The sequence below is a fragment of the Lampetra planeri genome, chromosome 25 (assembly GCF_965212315.1).
Source record: "Lampetra planeri chromosome 25, kcLamPlan1.2.h2, whole genome shotgun sequence".
Lineage (NCBI taxonomy): Eukaryota > Metazoa > Chordata > Hyperoartia > Petromyzontiformes > Petromyzontidae > Lampetra > Lampetra planeri.
In genome coordinates this window covers 7,450,630-7,469,017 of record NC_136131.1, presented here as the reverse complement: position 1 = coordinate 7,469,017, position 18,388 = coordinate 7,450,630, and the positions used below count along the sequence as shown (strand labels likewise).

At 52.9% G+C, this 18,388-nt stretch overlaps 1 protein-coding gene and 1 long non-coding RNA gene across 3 annotated transcripts; both read right to left on the bottom strand.

Moving 5' to 3' along the window:
• Positions 1 to 262: 262 nt before the first annotated feature.
• LOC144727373 (uncharacterized) lies at positions 263 to 2,369 on the bottom strand. The gene is made up of 2 exons (XR_013587372.1): positions 2,185 to 2,369; positions 263 to 904 (listed from the first exon to the last, which is right to left on the bottom strand). It is a non-coding gene; the product is annotated as an uncharacterized LOC144727373 (long non-coding RNA).
• Positions 2,370 to 8,071: 5,702 nt separating this feature from the next.
• FBXO28 (F-box protein 28) lies at positions 8,072 to 17,776 on the bottom strand. Of its 2 annotated transcripts, none has more exons than XM_078606142.1 (5): positions 17,587 to 17,776; positions 12,089 to 12,198; positions 11,561 to 11,699; positions 10,738 to 10,930; positions 8,072 to 9,330 (listed from the first exon to the last, which is right to left on the bottom strand). In XM_078606142.1, exons 1-5 carry the CDS (start codon positions 17,680 to 17,682, stop codon positions 8,402 to 8,404), a joined length of 1,467 nt encoding a protein of 488 aa, XP_078462268.1. In that variant the 5' UTR covers positions 17,683 to 17,776; the 3' UTR covers positions 8,072 to 8,401. The 2 variants fall into 2 exon arrangements, with proteins under 2 accessions (XP_078462268.1, XP_078462269.1); XM_078606143.1 differs by having other exon boundaries at positions 8,072 to 9,324; positions 17,587 to 17,775.
• Positions 17,777 to 18,388: the final 612 nt, after the last annotated feature.

Below are 18,388 nucleotides of genomic sequence, written 5' to 3'. Positions count from 1 at the left end.
CAAGTCCACGATTCTTGAATTGATCAAGCGCGCGCAAGCTCAGCAAAGCGGTGGTTTCGGCGAGTCAAGACGGTCACCAGTTCCGTTCGCCTTCAACTCTTCGCATCCCCCCCACCCACTTTCACGAACGCTTACCGCGACGTGAAAATGACTGGGAATGTTTAAATTACCGTAATCCGCGACTTCATTTGGGGGAGATCGCGAAGCAAGATCGCCCCCTGCCGCCGTGCGACGACTTTTAATGAAGGATGCCACAGCAGAGGTTTGTCAAGAGCATGTTGATCATGTGCTCGCAAAACAACGACGACACTGCACGTGCGATGTAAACAAATATCAAACGACGTTTGCAGTTTCGATTTAAAGCTTTCGTGGATTCATCTTCTTGGTTCTTTCGGTAAAGTCACGTGACTTTACCGAAAGAACCAAGAAGAGGTTTGCAGTGTACAGCCCGAAGTCAATCCACTGCTGGATGAGGGCTTCCACCAGGTGGTGCTGAACGAGTGGTTGGCACACAGCACGATGAACCCAGCGGACCCGAGTTCGATTCCCATCTGAAGCGGTCCTGTCACGTCACCAAGTCGTATTGACCAGCATGGTGAAGTATGGTCAAACTGACATGACATTGAGAGGCCTTCATCCAGCAGTGATGACATGGCTTTGAATGTTCAATATATGATATAAAATGTTAATTGCAAAAAAAAACTTGTTATCTGAGTCAACAGAACGCTATGAACTACAACACATCACTGCATCACATCGTACTCCATCGCAGTAAGAGGCAAGGGGGTCTGGGAGTAGGGGTCCCAGGGGTTAGGGAAGTAGGGATCTTTGGTTGACGGCGTTCTGCGCAAAAACCAGCGGCAGCTGAACCCCTTCAAGCAGGAACGACACGAAATCTGTACACCTGGACAGAGACACAAACACCACCACCATTGTCAACATCGCCACAAATGAACCACAATACCTTGTCGATCTCGTCACACAAGGAGCAAACCATCATCACGCAAACCCCGGTCATCCTCGCCGCCGCGGCGGCTTCTGGCTGGCCATCGAACAAAGATGGTCGCCGCATCGCGTGCTTTCAGATGCGCTTCTGCGGCCGTCTGGAACGCTCTTCCGATATTCGGAAGCCACTGGAGCTATGCACTTTAAATTCATAATGTAGATTGAAAATTCCTTTTTTTTAGAACTGCTTTTTGTATTTAGTTTGGTGTCCTTCCCCGCACCTCCGATGAGCGCGGTTGGCTACGTGCGGTGCGAAAGAAGTTCAACACAAACATTCATAATGACCATCATTATTCGACCCAAAAAACGCGACGGCCGCAACTTCAACACCATCACCAAGAGCAGCAGAATCTCGACAAATGTCCTCTCATCTACCCTGTCATCGTCTCTGCTTCCTCGTCTTCGCTCTCCATCCTCTCCTCCGCCGTGTTCTTTTCTCTCCATATCCTCTCATCAAACTAAAACTAAACACTTTTATAAGGTAAGGCCCACTAAGCTACGCAATTGTTTTTCAGAAGCGACCTGGCCATCACGAATGTTAGCTCAACGAAGTGGCTTTATCATCATGTGGAGATTTATAGCAGCCAAATACTCAAAACGCATTCCCATTGTAAATGTGGTGGGGAAAACCCGGAGGGGTCGGGATCGAACCCACGACCTCCTGTATACCAGGCGAGGTAGTTCACATCTCCTAGCCACCCTTAATGGTTTGGGTTATCTCCTCTCACCTCCACAAATCTCCTCTCAGCCACCATCTCCTGCTCTCAACCAACATCTCTCTGCCATCATCTCCTCTCTCCACAAATCTCCTCTCAACCACCATCTCCTCCTCTCAACCACCATCTCCTCCCAGCCACCATCTCCTGCTCTCATCCATCATCTCCCCATCTCAGCCACCATCTCTCAACCACCATCTCCTCTCAACCATCATCTCCCCATCTCAACCACCATCTGCTCTCAACCACCATCTCTCAACCACCATCTCCCCCTCCCAGCCACCATCTCCCAGCCACCATCTCCTCATCCCAACCACCATCTCCCCATCTCAGCCACCATCTCCTCTCAACCACCATCTCCTGCTCTCAACCACCATCTCTCAACCACCATCTCCCGCTCTCAGCCACCATCTCCTCCCAGCCACCATCTCCTCTCCCGTCTGGGCCACCACCCCCTCCTCACCCTCCCAGGCAGGCCGTGAAGGGCAGCAGAAGGACGTAGAAGGCGGCCACGAAGGCGGCCACGGGCCACGCCACGAGGATGAGCGCCGCGAGCCACAGCAGCGCCCTCGCGCAGCCCAGCAGCCGCCGTCGGGCTCGGCCCGGCGCCTCCGCCGTCTCCTCCTCCTCCAGCGCGGTCTGTGAGGGCTGCGGCGGTGGTGAGGAGGAGGTGGTGGTGGTGGTGACGATGGTGGTGACGATGGTGGTAGTGGTGACGATGGTGACAATGATGGTGGTGGTGGTAACGATGGTGGTGGTGATGGTGGTGACGATGGTGGTGGTGGTGACGATGGTGACGATGGTGGTGGTGGTGTCGATGGTGGTGGTGGTGACGATGGTGGTGGTGAGGAGGAGATGGTGGTGGTGACGATGGTGGTGGTGGCGATGGTGACGGTGGTGGTGACGATGGTGGTGACGATGGTGGTGGTGGTGACGATGGTGGTGGTGTTTACATCTCTATATATTGATTTTTTTTATTTGACCATGTAAGGCCCAATGAGCTATGAAGCGACCTGGGCCATCACAAATGACAGCTCAAGGAAGTTGGCTCATCATCGCGTGGACATTATAGCAGCCAGGTCCTCTTAAACGCACGTTGATTGAAAAAGCCACGATGAGAACACGCAAACTCCAAATATACAGCAGCAGGCGTCAGGGTCAGGATTAAACCCACGACCTCCTGCATACCAGGCGAGATAGTTAACATCTCCTAGCCACCGCGATGCCCATCCCAGTCAGTCCACACATGGCACCTGGGTCTGTCCCAAGCCTTCCTTCCTGCCAGCAGCGAGCATTCGACCAACTAACTCCGCGCGTTACAAATTCTAAATTATTATCACGTCACGTGGCCTCAAAATGCACCTAGCCTGGCACGGGCGCCGTGGCGACGTCACCGCCACTGAGTGGCTAATTGCGGGGTGTTGTTATCACCGTTACTGTGTCAGTATTATTAGAATTGTTGTCATCATCACCACCATGGCAGATCCGCTCACACCATGGCAGCAGTAGATGCGCGGATACCCGATGCACAACGAGGGCGACTTAAATCAATTCAACAAACAACAACAACAACAAAGTCTATCGGGTCGTGCACGACCCCGGGGGTCATCCAGAAGAGACGCAGAAACAAGCGACGTGCACCCAGGCGCCAATGAACTCCTCCTCCGCCACCCCCCACTCACTCACTGACTCACTCACGACTCACTCACTCACTCACTGACTCACTCACTGACTCACTCATTGATTCACGACTCACTCACGACTCACTCACTGACTCACGACTCACTCACTGACTCACTCACGACTCACTCACTGACTCACGACTCACTGACTCACTCACTGACTCACGACTCACTCACTGATTCACGACTCACTCACTGACTCACTCACTGACTCACGACTCACTCACTGACTCACTCACTGACTCACGACTCACTCACTGACTCACTCACTGACTCACGACTCACTCACTGACTCATGACTCACTCACTGACTCACTCACTGACTCACGACTCACTCACTGACTCACTCACTGACTCACGACTCACTCACTGACTCACTCACTGACTCACGACTCCGCTTTGCTCGCGACGCGCGCTCGTCTCTGGCTTTGGCCACCTGCGCCGTGCCCACTGCAGGCTGACGCCCTCGATCTGCGTCGACGACTTCAGCCGTACGGGGAGAAGAAGTAGAAAAGCGACTCCAGATTGTTTACCCAGGAAAGCCTCGCTGGGAGGGATTGGGGGTGTTTTTAAATCCTTTATATTAAGCTCACTTGCTTGCTTGCTTGCGCGCTTACGACCGTGCAAATCTTTCGGTCGTTTTTTAACCCACTTCCCGTGATTCAATCGAGCTGATATTTTGCACACAGACTCGTTGTGCGTGACAATTTATTTGCGTGAAATTTTTTTCCCAAAATTTTACACTCTTTAGGAATTTTTTTTTATATTTAATTACCAATTGCTTAATGGTGGCAGGCAATCATCTGACCCATAGGTGGCAGCCATCTCAAGCCAGAGGACGAGAGGACTCTAGCCGCCCGTTTCAAAGACCAATGTGGGCTGGGTTGTGGCCCATTGAACACGCATATAAAGGATTTATAGTGAAAAACTTTCTTTTTACGGGTTAATTTTTTCCTCTCTCTCTCAGGAGGATCCTGAGAAAAGTGTTTGCGGTGGCGGGTCCGATGATCACCGCAAGAAAAACTGCTGTGGTTGTCTCGCCTGATGACGATTGCCTGTGTTGCGATCGAAACGTCGTGATCTATTATTGTTTCTACCCACGTGACTTTACCGAAAGAACCAAAGAGTCTGGATTCCTGCAGTCACGAAAGCTTAAAATCAAGATTAAATGTCACCGTTAGGGGGTTCTTAGGAAATGAGCACAGCGCCGCAAGTTTAAAGGATCGAAGCACGGAAGCATTCAACCTTATTGAAGCAACATCAACGTTATCTACATCAACAACGTTATGCACATCAACTGTATCATCATCAGCTTCATAAACATCACCTTCAACATTATCTAAATCATCGACTGTTATAATGAACATCAACTGCACCAGTCATCGGCTGTATCGACTTCAACATTACTATCCAATGAACGATGTCATCATCAGTACGTCAACAATACTATAACATCCACCCCATCATCACCATTATCATCTTACATCATCAGCTGTATTATCAACATCATTCTAAGTCCGTTCACAAATAACCACATCACTCAGATCAACAACTCTATTCAACACCATCAGGAACTATTCCCAACTTTACCAGCACCGTCAACATCACGGTTAACGTTACCTCACATCACCTGCCAGTCAGCCTGTATAATTCACAATTACTGAAACTAATCAAGTACACAGGCATTTGCCACTCCACTGCTGGATGAAGCCCCCACGCCAATCATGGGGGTCGTTTGACCATACTTCACCACGCTGGTCGTTGCCTGTGCTGGAACCGATTTCATATCTCGCGCGCCACTAATGTTAGCCCGTGGCCCGGAATCGAACTCGGTCGGTTTTGTTACAACAAAAAAATCGAACAACAACCTGACGGAGAGACTGTCACTGCAACCTACAGACATCGATCACGAATCGTGTTAGCAATTGGTGACTGGCGGCGAAGAAGCGAGAGCTCACAGTCACGAACATTTGGCATCTCTCTTGGCAGAGCAGGACTGAGTGAGTGTGGGAGCTGTGTCCATGACCACAGCTGAAGAGGAGGCAACGAGTGGAGAGGAGTGAAGGGCGGGTTTCCTCGTCACGACGTCTTCGGCAGAGTCGTGCGCACTCTCGTGCACGCATACACACGGGGAACACGCACACACGTGCGCCTGTGTGTGTATATACAGGGTACTTTAAAAAAAAAATTAGATTTGAAGCTTTCGTGACTGCAAGGATTCATATTCTTAGGGGTTTTCGGTAAAGTCACGTAGGTAAAACATTAAAATTAATAAAAGTAAAATAAAATAAAAAATCACGACGTTTCGGAGGCAACACAAGCTTCCGTCTTCAGGTGGAACCGTCACAGCCACGACAGCTGTATGAAGTAAATGAGAGATTCCAGGAGCTACCACTCTGTTTATATAATGGTTGGAGAGGGGGGGAAGGGCCAAGTACAGCACACTTTTTATTCATATGGTAAGGTGAGAATATTTCAAAAAAATTGCTAACACTTATACGGGACTATCGTTTTTAATGGAAAAAGAACGGATAATAAACCGTGTCATGATAACGAATCTTGACTAAAAGCTTTCGTGACTGCAGGAATTCATATTCTTTGGGTCTTTCGGTAAAGTCACGTAGATAGGTTCAGAGGAAATAACAAAAAAGAACAAAAAACTACGACGTTTCGATCGCAACGCAATCGTTCGTCACATGACGAACGATTGAGTCTCCCACTTGTTCGCCATCATCGTCAACGCGCGCCTGGAATCTTCTCCAGATTTGTCTCCAGAGCCCGAAGGCAGCCCCCATTGCTCATGGTTACTGTTGCAAATTCTCAGAAGTGTTAAGATTTTTTTTTAAGCACCCTGTATATTGCACATATACAAAGATCCCCCGTATAGCCTTAACAGACTGTTGGGGCAAGTGCTGTGAGCGAACACCTATGAAGGCCGGCACGGCACATGAGTGGGTGGCCAGCACCACGCCCGGCCGCCTTTGTCACCCCAGTGGCGATGTTTACACATCGCACCAGGTACTCATTTGAGGCTGAGTCGACCTAGGGGAGGCCCAGGACCAGTTCAGATAATCGTCACCGGTGTTGGCCGTGAGCGGGTATCGAACTCGGTTCGACAGGCTCATAACGCAGCGCGCTACCCCGCCGCACTCTGCTCCCCGCGCCATCCAACACACACACACAGGTTGCGGGCCATTATGAACCTTCTCGGTCTCAAGAGGGCTTCTCAGTCCCCTTGAGCTTGCCAGCCACTTCCACCCTCTCCAGGGACCCCACGGGGGCCCAGAGTGGCCTTCACTCGACATCCAAAACCCACGCCTCTGGAACGCAAACAACAACCACGCTGGCTGAAAACACTCCACACGGCACCAAGTTAGGGGAAAAAAATCATGCACACGCATGGATTCTGTAACACCTACCATGCATTTACCTTAATGGATATTCCATCAACAGGGCGGAAACCCAACGGGTAGCTGTTACAGCAAAGTGCCCTTTGCGTGTTTGCAAATAGCAACGTTTGGCCCTGTTTTTTGCAAATGTTCGTTAAACTTCTTCCACAATACAGGTTTTTTTTGTATTATGGATATTGGTGGCGAAAGCCTACGCGTTAAATTGAATTTCTTTCGCACCGTCCGTAGCTAAACCGTGCTCACCAGAGGCGCGGGGGAAAGGCCAACAAACTAAGTGCAAAACTCAGTTCTAGAGAGATGAGTTTTAAATCTGGAATCAAAGTTTTGAGCAACACTCTTGATCATCGTGGGCGGTCTTCTCAAGGACGAGAGCCCAAACAGCGACACGACTTCACACCACACACGAGTTGGGATTGAACAGGCGACCCGAGACGTTCGTCAACAGCGCTGCATGGCCTTGAAAGAAAATATATAATAGGTGACGTTTCAGGCAATGACCCTGCTTCGTAGCACATTGTCCAAAACGTTACCAATCATTTTCTTTAAGGCCACATTGATAGACATAAAACTGCATTGTGCTTGTGTGCATTGTGTGCTTGTGCACCACTGCCAATGCAGAATTACCAAATCATGTCTCGTTCATATGGGATCATCTTTACGAGTCATCGTGACCCCCCCCCGTTCCCCATATGTACAAAACTATTTTAATAACTATTATTTATCATTAATTTAGTTATCAGAAAGCCACACTGATCCTTAGGACTCGTTTTCAGGGCACTGCTACATTGGATTTAAACATTTTTAAAGAAATGTTCAGTCAACTAGTGGTGTTTATTATACAAGTGGGAGGAAATCAGAGCCCCCCCCCACTCCCGAGAAAACCCACACGCGCGACCGGGCAACACTCAATTACCGCACAGATTGCAAAAGATGGCAATTCGTCGCACTTGCTGTACTGCCTTCTCCTGACGAATCAGGGTATGGCACCTCTTCGATGCAACACACTTCAGAACCTGGTCTCATCACAGCTCAGTTAATGCAATTCTATGGGGCCTCGAAGTAGGTCTACATGAAAGTCTCTAGGCCTTCTATCCGGTAGTCTGAAACGAACTCGTCTATCGACTCGTTTCGCTGATGAATCGTCACCAGAATTCTTCCGTGCCCTTCGGCGCAGTTCTGCATCGTAGCCTCCCGGAGATTGAAAACAAATCCCGTCAGAAAGAAAAAAAACATCAACGGGGAAACGCAAAGCGCTGCATTCAACTGAAATTGGTCTTTATTTGGAACACATTAAAAGAAAAAGCAGGAGACAATATATGCATATTTGGAAGTATAATTGTATAAATGAGAAGTTGCCACATCAGGGAAGAGAAAAGAGTGAGTTGGCTGGGCTGGTAAAGGAGGGAGGAAAAAAAACCCAACAAAATATTAATCCATTACGCAAGCGTGTTGTTAACGAGACGAGACAAATACATCAATTAAAGATTTGCACTATCTTACAGGTACGTATTCCAATATTTGTGCTTTAGACAAATATGTACCAATGCATACAACTCGGCCGCACGGCGCCAGCAAGAAGCAGACCGCGCTATTTCTTGGCGCGTTGCCTCTTGCTGCTGTTGCTGTCGACCGCGGCCGTCGTGCCGTGAGCCTTGCGCGTCGTGCGCCGCGCCGCCGCACCCCCCACCGCCTCCTCATCTCCGTGCAACATCTTGCGCCGTTTTGGCAGCGCGTGACCGGTCGCGGACGGGCACGGGGAACCGGCGGCGACAGGGACCGTGGTGGTGGTGGCGGCGGCACAATTGGCGGCGCCGCACCCACCGTCGCCGCCGATGGAAGCGGTAGCGGATGAACTGGCGGCTTCCCGTGCCAAGCACCGCTTGCGGTGGCTGCTGCTGCTGCCACCCCTGCCGCCGCTACCGCCGGCGCTGCCACCCTGCGCCGCAACGGCGCCGGGATGCGAGCGACTCCGGTCGGCGGCGGGCGGCGCCAGCTGGGAACCGTCGCCTCTGTCGACACCACCACCACCACCGCCACCGCGTCCGCCACCCCTACCGCGACCCCGACCTCCGCGTCTGTGCGCCGATTGCCCCGCCGCCCTCCCTCCCACGCCGGCAGCGAGAGCAACGTCACCGGCGTCCGCCGCCGCTGAAGTCGACGGCGCGCCTCCGCCGTCCTTGGACGTTTGTAGCGGCGGCGGCGGCGGCAGCGCGAGCTGCACGCTGTGCTGCTCTGCGAGCTTGGCCTCGGTCTGGCCCAGCTTGCGCTCCTGCTCCAGCAGGCGCGTGCCCTGCTCGACCATCACCTGGCTCTGCTCCAGCAGCTTCTGCTCCTGCTCCTGCAACTGGCGCTGCAGCTCACCCAGCTTGCCGCGCAGGTCGTTGAGCTCCTTGCGCAGGCCGCCCAGTCCGGCGCTGTTCGACTTCAGCTGCGTCTGCATCTTGTTGAGTTCCTGCTTGGCGCAGCTCTGCTTCGAGAAGAGCTGCACGGTGGCCAGGGCGCCAGACGGGCCTGGTACTTGATCGGCGACAGGCACAGCAAGGGAGAGGAGGAGGAGGTGGTGGGGAAGAGGCGGACATGACGAGAAGAGACCCGGGGTTAATGAGAATTCTTTACAACGATCATTACGCACGTGACGATTTTCCCCACTGCCACCACCACTGCCGTTTGCCCAGTGATTAAGTATTCAGTGAGGATCTTGATTCACCATTCAGAATCTTGATTCGATTTTAAAAATATGTATACATTTTTATGACTTTTTCCGTATATGTATTTACCAAATATATATACGGTTTTGTTTAAACCATTTCCCTGAAATTTAATATTCGCATACAGCTTGCGTGAACCTTAAATTATCCATTCCAACACAGTGCATGTTTGTAGAAATGTTCAACCTCTTTCGCATCGTACATCGCCAACCGTGCGTGCATCCATCGTGTACCATAAGTCTAAGCATAGATTTGAGGATATGTGGGCTCAGGATCAGAGGTCAGAGTGCTAAGCTGGCTCTCAACAGTCTCAGTCTGGTCACCAATAACTGCGCAAAACAACGCTCACTTTTGGTTTTGGATTTAGTTTAACCCAGTTGTATTTTGGAGGTCACGGGGTCCAATTTTTTCGAAGCACCATTTTATCTCGGCAGGGACCTGTAATTTTGGCTGCATGAGTGTTTATTGGTTTTGCCCTCCCTTCGGCTAAGTTGAATTGCAATTTGCATCGCTACACTCTGTGGTCATTGTTGAAGAGGCACCACTGACAAATAAACCTTAAGCCCCCGGCTCTCGCATAAACTGCGTTGTGACGTCATTTTACGTCTGTTGAAGGCGAACGACACGGCGATCTATTCCTTTCGACGAGCTCTGCACGATGCGCTAATAAAAGTTTAAAAGTTTTGTTTCTTCTGCGCATTCGTCCTCGCTACACTTGGACGACATGACAACAGAATGATCTGCGCTAGGTGGGTCGCGACGTTCATGTACGCGGCGGGAAGGAGTCGCCAAAATAAATAAATAAATAGCTTTCTCTACTTTTGTTTATTCGGGACCCCGGGGTCCCACCATAAGGTTCAGATGTCCTTCTGTGAAAAAGATCTTCATAGCTCATCGGATCCCTCCATTCTAAATAAAGATTCTGATTCCATGGATTTGTATCTCTGGTGAATTTTTTCAAAATGGTTAGGAATGGACCTCTGTTGATCCAGCTGACACGGAATGACCCAGATTAAGGTGGCAGAATAGAGATGGGGAGAGATACACGGAGAGACACTGAAAGAACCAATTTCACAAACACAGGGAGAGACTCGGGGAGAGACTCGGAGAGAGAAATGTGACAAACGCAAGGAGACATTTTAAACAGAAAGTGTGTGGGGACTTGGGAACGTGGAGACACGGAGACACGGCGGGAGGGAGCGAGCGGAGCGGCTACCGGAGGTGGCGGACAGGAAGCGGGTGGACATGTCTCCTCCGATCTTCTTCTTGAGGCCCGGCACGATCTTCTCGTCAAAGTACTCCATGGCCATGGAGGAGATGTCGCGCAGCTCCTGCAGCACCTCGTGGGCGCGCTGCGGCGTGCGCGTGCCGTTCACGTAGCGCAGCACGCGGTAGATCTCGTCAATCACCTGTCACAGCAGGGGGGCGGTGGGGGGGGGACAGTGGGGTAGGGGGGTGATGTTCAACACGGTGAGGAGTTTCAAGTAAATGGGAGGGAGGGTCGCATCGACGAAGCGTAGCGTCGGATCTCTCGCAGAGCAGTGCCACAATACCCCCATGTTAGAGAACGCCCTCAAGGACGTGGCTACCACAGAGCTGGGGGGTAAACGAGGAAAAAGCGAGGGGGGAGGGAGGGGGAAGCGAGGGGCAAGCGATGGGGAAGCTAAGGCAAGCGAGGGAGAACGAGGGGGAAGAGAGGGGCAAGTGACGGGGAAGCAAAGGGAAGAGAGGGGACAAGCAACAGGAAGCGGGGGGGGAGGGAGGGGGAGCTAAGGGAAGCAAGGGGCAAGCGACGGGGAGCGAACAGGAAGAGAGGGGGCAGCGAGGGGGGAGCGAGGGGGGAGCGAGGGGGGAGCGAGGGGGGAGCGAGGGGGGAGCGAGGGGGGAGCGAGGGGGGAGCGAGGGGGGAGCGAGGGGGGAGCGAGGGGGGAGCTAAGAGAAGCGAGGGGGGAGCGAGGGAGGAGCGAGTAGGGAGCTAAGAGAAGTGAGGGGGAAGCAAGGGGGAAGCTAAGAGAAGCGAGGGGGGAGCGAGGACTCACTCTGCCGGGGATGAAGCAACACAGGTTCATGTCGACGTATTTCATGAAGGTCATGGTGAGCAGGGAGAGTCGCGTCTCCACCGCCGCCAGGATGTCCGCGTGCCGCGCCAGCGGGTGGCTGCGTCGCTCCGATTCGCGCCTGCGCCGCACACAAGTACGCGTGGGAACATGAGCACTGGTGTAAGTGTGAGCACTTGCACGCACGGGGCGAGTGAACGACGCGATTTGAACGTGAGCGTACAAGCAAAACGCACGTGCACTCAAGCCACGCACGAAAACTCGTCAGTCTTGCATAATTAAAAAGATCAGAGACCACGAGCCGGTAATGCCGAGAGCCTGGGTTCAAATCCGGGTTCTCAGCCGGCTGTGATTAAACTGGGTTCGCAAGTGTGGCGAGTTGAGGGGGGTGAGGGGCCACAAGGACACGTGGTATCAACTGGGAGCCGTACAAAGAAGGTTTAGAATCCACCGATGTATTATTGTTGTTGTTGGTGGTGGCTGGCTGGCTGGCACGAGGACCCTACGTACCTGGGCAGCTGGGACTTGACTTGCTTCTGACACTGGGCGTGGTAGCGTTCCACCCGCAGGAAACCCTGGTTCAGGACCCGCTGGCAAATCACGTTCATCTTCTTACAGACCTGGGCATCGGCAAGCGCACGGCAACAGCTTCACCACTGGGCAAGCTCACGATTCGGCGATCGCAGTCGACTCTTACGCCGGGGATACGTGTGTCGAGTCGCGGCCGTGCAAGAACCGATCGTGTTTTTATTATCCATAATATCGGGTCATCTCATTCACACTGCTCATCGGCCACACTGTACGTACGTACGTTGAACTTCCTTCGCACCGTACGTAGCCAACTGTGCTAATCGGAGGTGTGGGGGAAGGACAACAAAGTAAACACAAGAAGGAGTTCTAAAGAAATTCGTTTTCAATGTAGATGATTTTAAAATGCATAGCTCCAGTGGCTTTCTAATCTCGGAAAGAGCGTTCCAGGCAGCCGCAGAAGTGCATCCTAAAGCGTGCGATGCGGTGACTGTCTTTGTTCGATAGTCAGCCCAAAGCTGCTGCAAGGATGACCGAACTTCACGTGATGGTTTATGTTCCTTCAGATCAGCAAGGTAACACTTATCTCTCACACTCTCTCTCTCTCTGCTTCTTCCCTCCCACTGCTCCCCACTGTGGAATTCCCTCTTCCCATGCCTGTCTCTTTTTCCCCAAGCACTCATAATCACCGCGCTCAAGGAACGCATTGACGCCGATGTATTGTGCTGTTTGTTGCTGACTGCTTGACGTTTTGGGCCCGTGCTCAGCCACTTTTTTACAAAAAAAATAAGAGCAAAAATATTGTAATCTGAATACAATGAAGCCGGTGATCCACTCCGTGAGCCCATTCAAGTGATTCGCTTACTTTTCCTTTACTTGTCACTGCTATTGTGTTTTTGTATTGTTTGTTGTTGTAACGTTCTGTCCTGCCCCTACTGGACATCTGTGAAAAAGAGCTCAATAGCTCATCAGATTCCTCGAGTATAAATAAATATTCGGAATCTTAAATCCTGCAATCCACGTGGCTTCCGTCTCAAACGAGTGTGTGGTGGTGCTCATCTCCCGAGACCATTGTGGAGGAAACCCTACACGACCGCTCTCACTGGCGTAGCTACTGAGTGTGTAGGCGGTGCAACTGCCCCAGGGCCCACGGGCCACAGAGGCCTGGGCACCGGCCTACGAAGAAGGGGGCGACGAAATTGGACAGGGAGTGAGAATAAGGTCAGCCACTGTTGACTTCCCACAAAGTGGTACTTATTTGATCAGGCTGAGTGGAACTCACAATCTTAAGGACTGTAACTCGCGATACTACGACTGCAAGTGCGCACTTTTATAATTGCGGTCTCACAATTGTGAGTAGGGCACTAAGAGCTGCTTACTCGGCCACCTCAGTCGCTGAATGATGCATTGTAAATGTGCGTGTTTGTATACGCTGCGATAAAACATGAATCGGCATCGTTAATGGAGGGCTCAAACTTTCTCCAAGTAAACAAAGACATCATTATTACTCTTATTATTGTGACAATCACAGCTCTGGTTGGTGTTTATCCGTGCGGTCCTGTTCCACTCATTGCTACTGCCGCCGTATTTTTAGTCCCTAATGCGTTATTTCCATTCTCCTGCGGGTTCAGCTACGTAAACTCCACCTCAACGCCACGTCTATATTTAACTCAATGTCATTAACAAACCCTCGCAGGCGACAGAAGACTTGACGCAGCAGAGCCGAGGTCCTTAAGTTCGCAACCCTGCCCCTCATCAAATGACGGCCATCCCCCTTCCAGTGGCGTAGCCTTTCGGGTGTCCAGGCGGTGAAATCGACCGGGGCAGGCGGGCCGAGAGAGAAGGGCTTAGCCCCAGTGGCAACAGGCAAGAGTGCAACGGCGGGGAGGGGTGTTTAGGAGAGAGGGCAGGGTGAGGAGGAATAGTAGGATGAGAATTCTCCCGGTGCTGCCCAGAAGGAAACGTCTTAGCTGGGGGATAATCCTGATTAGAGATAACCCGCACTGGGATAATGCATGAGTGCTATCCTATGGAGGTGAGGGGAGGGGTCTTGTCCACCAGATCAACATGTCCACCTCTCCAATTGTCCCAACCGTCACACCCGTCCACTCGACAGCCGATATTCCTCTCCACCTAAATTTAAAGTCCATTTGTTTATCCAACTAAAAGAGACGAGGATGTAGTTTCATTTTCAGGAGTGATCTGGGTCACAAAAATTACAAATTCAACACAATAACCAACTACAAAATTGGGGGGGATCCGCATCATCCTAACGGTGTACGCCCATGACCCCAAACTTTCGAGGTTTGGGGTTAGTGGATTGGGATGATTGGTGATACTTTTAGAAACAGACTGGGTTGTGATTAGGTGGCATGGAGGTGGCAGTATTGCAAATTAGTTTGTGAACCCATGTGCAGAACCTGTTGTGTTATCCACTGTAATTGTGATGGGGGTTTTTCGTGGGTACTGTAATTTCGTTTCTTCACACACAAACACCAGTGACAATTAAACTATCCAAACACCCCAAATACAGGATACTCCTGAAAAAGTCTCGATAATCGATGAGGTTTTCCTGATAAAATGTTTGACTCGCTAGCCATTCACTTAATGATCCATCAATCCATCCATCCAGGTTCCTCTCCACCCAATCATTAGATCACTCAACTCATCCACCAATTAACCTATCTACACAGCCACCCATCCAATTCTCTGCCATTCCAACTATCGAGCTCTTCACCCATCCACTCAATCACCTTTTCCCCACCATTCACTCCCCTAACTCTCCATGCCTCCCAACAATCCACATCTTACACGTACTCACCTGTCTCCCAATCTACCCATCCACATGTTTAACCATTCAACTGTCCACTTCTCCGCAGATTTCCACCGACCATCGTCCGTCTACTCCGCCACCCCTCCACCACTTCACCCCTCCACCACTCCACCCGTCCACCACTCCACCCCTCAACTCCTCCACCACTCCACCCGTCCACCACTTCACCCCTCCACTCCTCCACCCGTCCACCACTCCACTCCACCACTCCACCACTCTACTCCTCCACCACCCCTCAACTCCTCCACCACTTCACCTCTCAACCCCTCCACCACTTCACCCCTCCACCCCTCAATCCCTCCACCACTTCACCTCTCAACCCCTCCACCACTTCACCCCTCCACCCCTCAATCCCTCCACCACTTCACCTCTCAACCCCTCCACCACTTCACCCCTCCACCCCTCAATCCCTCCACCACTTCACCTCTCAACCCCTCCACCACTTCACCCCTCCACCACTCAACTCCTCCACCACTCCACCCCTCCACCACTTCACCCCTCCACCATTCCACTCCACCACTCCACCCCTCCACCACTTTACCCCTCCACCCCTCCACCACTCCACTCCATCCCTCACCTCCTCCACCACTCCACCCCTCCACCACTTCACCCCTCCACCCCTCCACCACTCCTCTCCTCACCTCCTCCACCACTCCACTCCACCCCTCCACTCCTCCACCCGTCCGCCAGTCCACCCCTCCACCACCCCTCCACCACTCCTCCACCCCTGCACCTCCTCATCCATCCACCCTTTACACGAGAGAGCTTCAGGGGAAGCGGCGGTGATGTGAAACGGTGGTTCAGAGCGCGCAAGCCGAGCAATCGTAAACAGGTTACGAGTTCAAAAGACCCCCGACCCCCTATCGGGGTGGGACACAAACATCACGTTTCTTGTGGAGGGCGATAAAGTATGTACCACTTTGTGGGAAGATCAAAAAGGTGTTCGTCCGTGGACAGACTAATCTCGCACATGGGAATGTGTACATTTATCCAAATGGCCCAGGCCTGTAAACAGGATATGAGCAGCTCCCACCATTTGTTTGAACAGGAAATAACTTTTTTCGTGTGAACATTAATCGACTGTACAGACGTTGGTAGAGGCGATGGGTTGGTTACTGCAAGGAGGGGTCAAGGCAGAGATGATAATGAAGTGGGCAGCTATAGATACGTGAACAGAGGGCAGCACTAGCAGATGATGAACGGAGGAAGGCATCACATTTTGAACAAGGGGAATTATCAACACATTATGAAGAGGGCAGTGGAGGTTAGCACCAATAGATGATTGTGAATAGGGCAGCGTCAGTAAACATGATGCATAAAGGGCAGCATTATGAGATGGTGGTTATGAATAGGGGCAACATCAGGGGATGATGAACCGAGGGGAGAATCGGTAAACACGATGAGGGCGGCTTTAGGAGGTGAAGGTTATGAATGGGGGCAGCATCAGCAAACAATGAATAGAGGGCAGCGTCGGTAAATAAGAATTAAAGGGCAGAGGCCGCGGTTCACATTCCCTAGCACAGATACGCAACAACAGGTCTGCTCAGCCAATCGTGGTCCACGTTGCCGCGTGTCAGCCAATGAGCGCGCGCGTAAGCGCGTGTGCAGTGGGAAATGTGGTTGCCGGGGCAACGGTGTCCAGCCCCCTCCCACTATCGGGTCCCCACCCCAAGCCCCCCACCTCAGCCTCACCCCCCCCCCTCAGCCTCACCCCCCCCCCCTCAGCCTAACCCCCCCCTCAGCCTAACCCACCCCCTCAGCCTAACCCCCCCCTCAGCCTCGCCCCCCCCCTCAGCCTAACCCCCCCCTCAGCCTCGCCCCCCCCCTCAGCCTAACCCCCCCCCCTCAGCCTAACACCCCCCCCTCAGCCTAACCCCCCCCTCAGCCTAACCCACCCCCTCAGCCTAACCCCCCCTCAGCCTCGCCCCCCCCCTCAGCCTAACCCCCCCCTCAGCCTCGCCCCCCCCCTCAGCCTAACACCCCCCCCTCAGCCTAACCCCCCCCCCTCAGCCTAACCCACCCCCCCTCAGCCTAAACCCCCCCCTCAGCCTAACCCCCCCCCCTCAGCCTCACCCCCCCCTTAGCCTCACCCCCCCCCCCTCAGCCTAACCCCCCCCCTCAGCCTCACCCCCCCTCAGCCTCACCCCCCCCCCTCAGCCTAACCCCCCCCCTCAGCCTCACCCCCCCCCTCAGCCTCACCCCCCCCCCCTCAGCCTACCCCCCCTCAGCCTACCCCCCCCTCACCCCCCCTCAGCCTAACCCCCCCCTCAGCCTAAACGCGCCCTTCGTAAGCCACGCTCCCGCTTAGTCCCCCCCCCTTCGCTCCGCCCACAACACAACAGGACCCCTCCCACAACACAACAGGGACCGCCCCCTCCCCTCATTCGCAACCCTTCAATTGGGAGCACGGCAACTCTCGTCTCGCCCAAGCCCCGCCCCGCAACTTTAGCCCCGCCCATTATCACAATAGTCCCGCCCCTTAATTATATCGCCACGCCCAACTGGCTAAATCCCACCCCCCCACTTTAGCCCATCCACTCCCCCCATTTAGCCCCCCCCCCATTATACCCCCCCCATTATAGCCCCCCACCAACACAGCCCCGCCCCCACCCCCCCACACACACACACAGCCCCGCCCCCTTCCCACCAGGCGCAGGCCGCTGATCTCGTCGTAGCTGCAGAAGGCGAGCACCGCGTCCATGGCGACGGACGGCAGCGACAGGAGCTCGCTCTCCGCCTCCATGCGGCCACGCGGTGCGAGCCCCGGGAGGCGACGAGGAGAGGAGGAGGAGGAGGGAGGAGGAGGATGCGAGTGGCGGCGCGGGGGGGCTCGCAAGATGTCCTCCGCGGGGGGGGGGGGAAGGGGGAGGAGCCTGAGGGGCGGGGAGGTTTAAGAAGCGGAACTTCCTGCGCACGTGACGCGGACGTGACGCCACGGCCAACTTTGGGGGGGGGGGGGGTGGCGCGATGACGTCACGCGATATCGGGATATATCGCGCGCTACAAACGGTGCACGATTATCGCGATAATCGCACTTTTTTTTTCTCTCTCTCCGGCCTCCCCCACTATCATAGCGTCTCGTCGTAATTCTTCTAAGTAGAACTATCATGGTATCATCGCTCTCACCTGGTTAAACGGAAAACACTCGATCGTTGAAGGAGGGAAGCCGATATCGCGATAATCGTCAAAGTGTGATATTTACAATCAACGTGTTTCTGATTATTTTGTTGCTATTACACATTTCACCATGATACGCCAATTTGTTTAGCTATAATTTGTGGCCAGGTCGTTTCTGAAAAAACACATTCCTGCGGAGGGAGCTGGTAGGAACGTTGGGTTGCTCGGTCAATGGCCAGGGTCAACGGCGGCGTGGTGTATTCCGCAAATATTCCCGACTGTGAGGGCGGGCACAAGCCGGCGTGAGTAGGTTAAACGTTGAGTTTTATAAG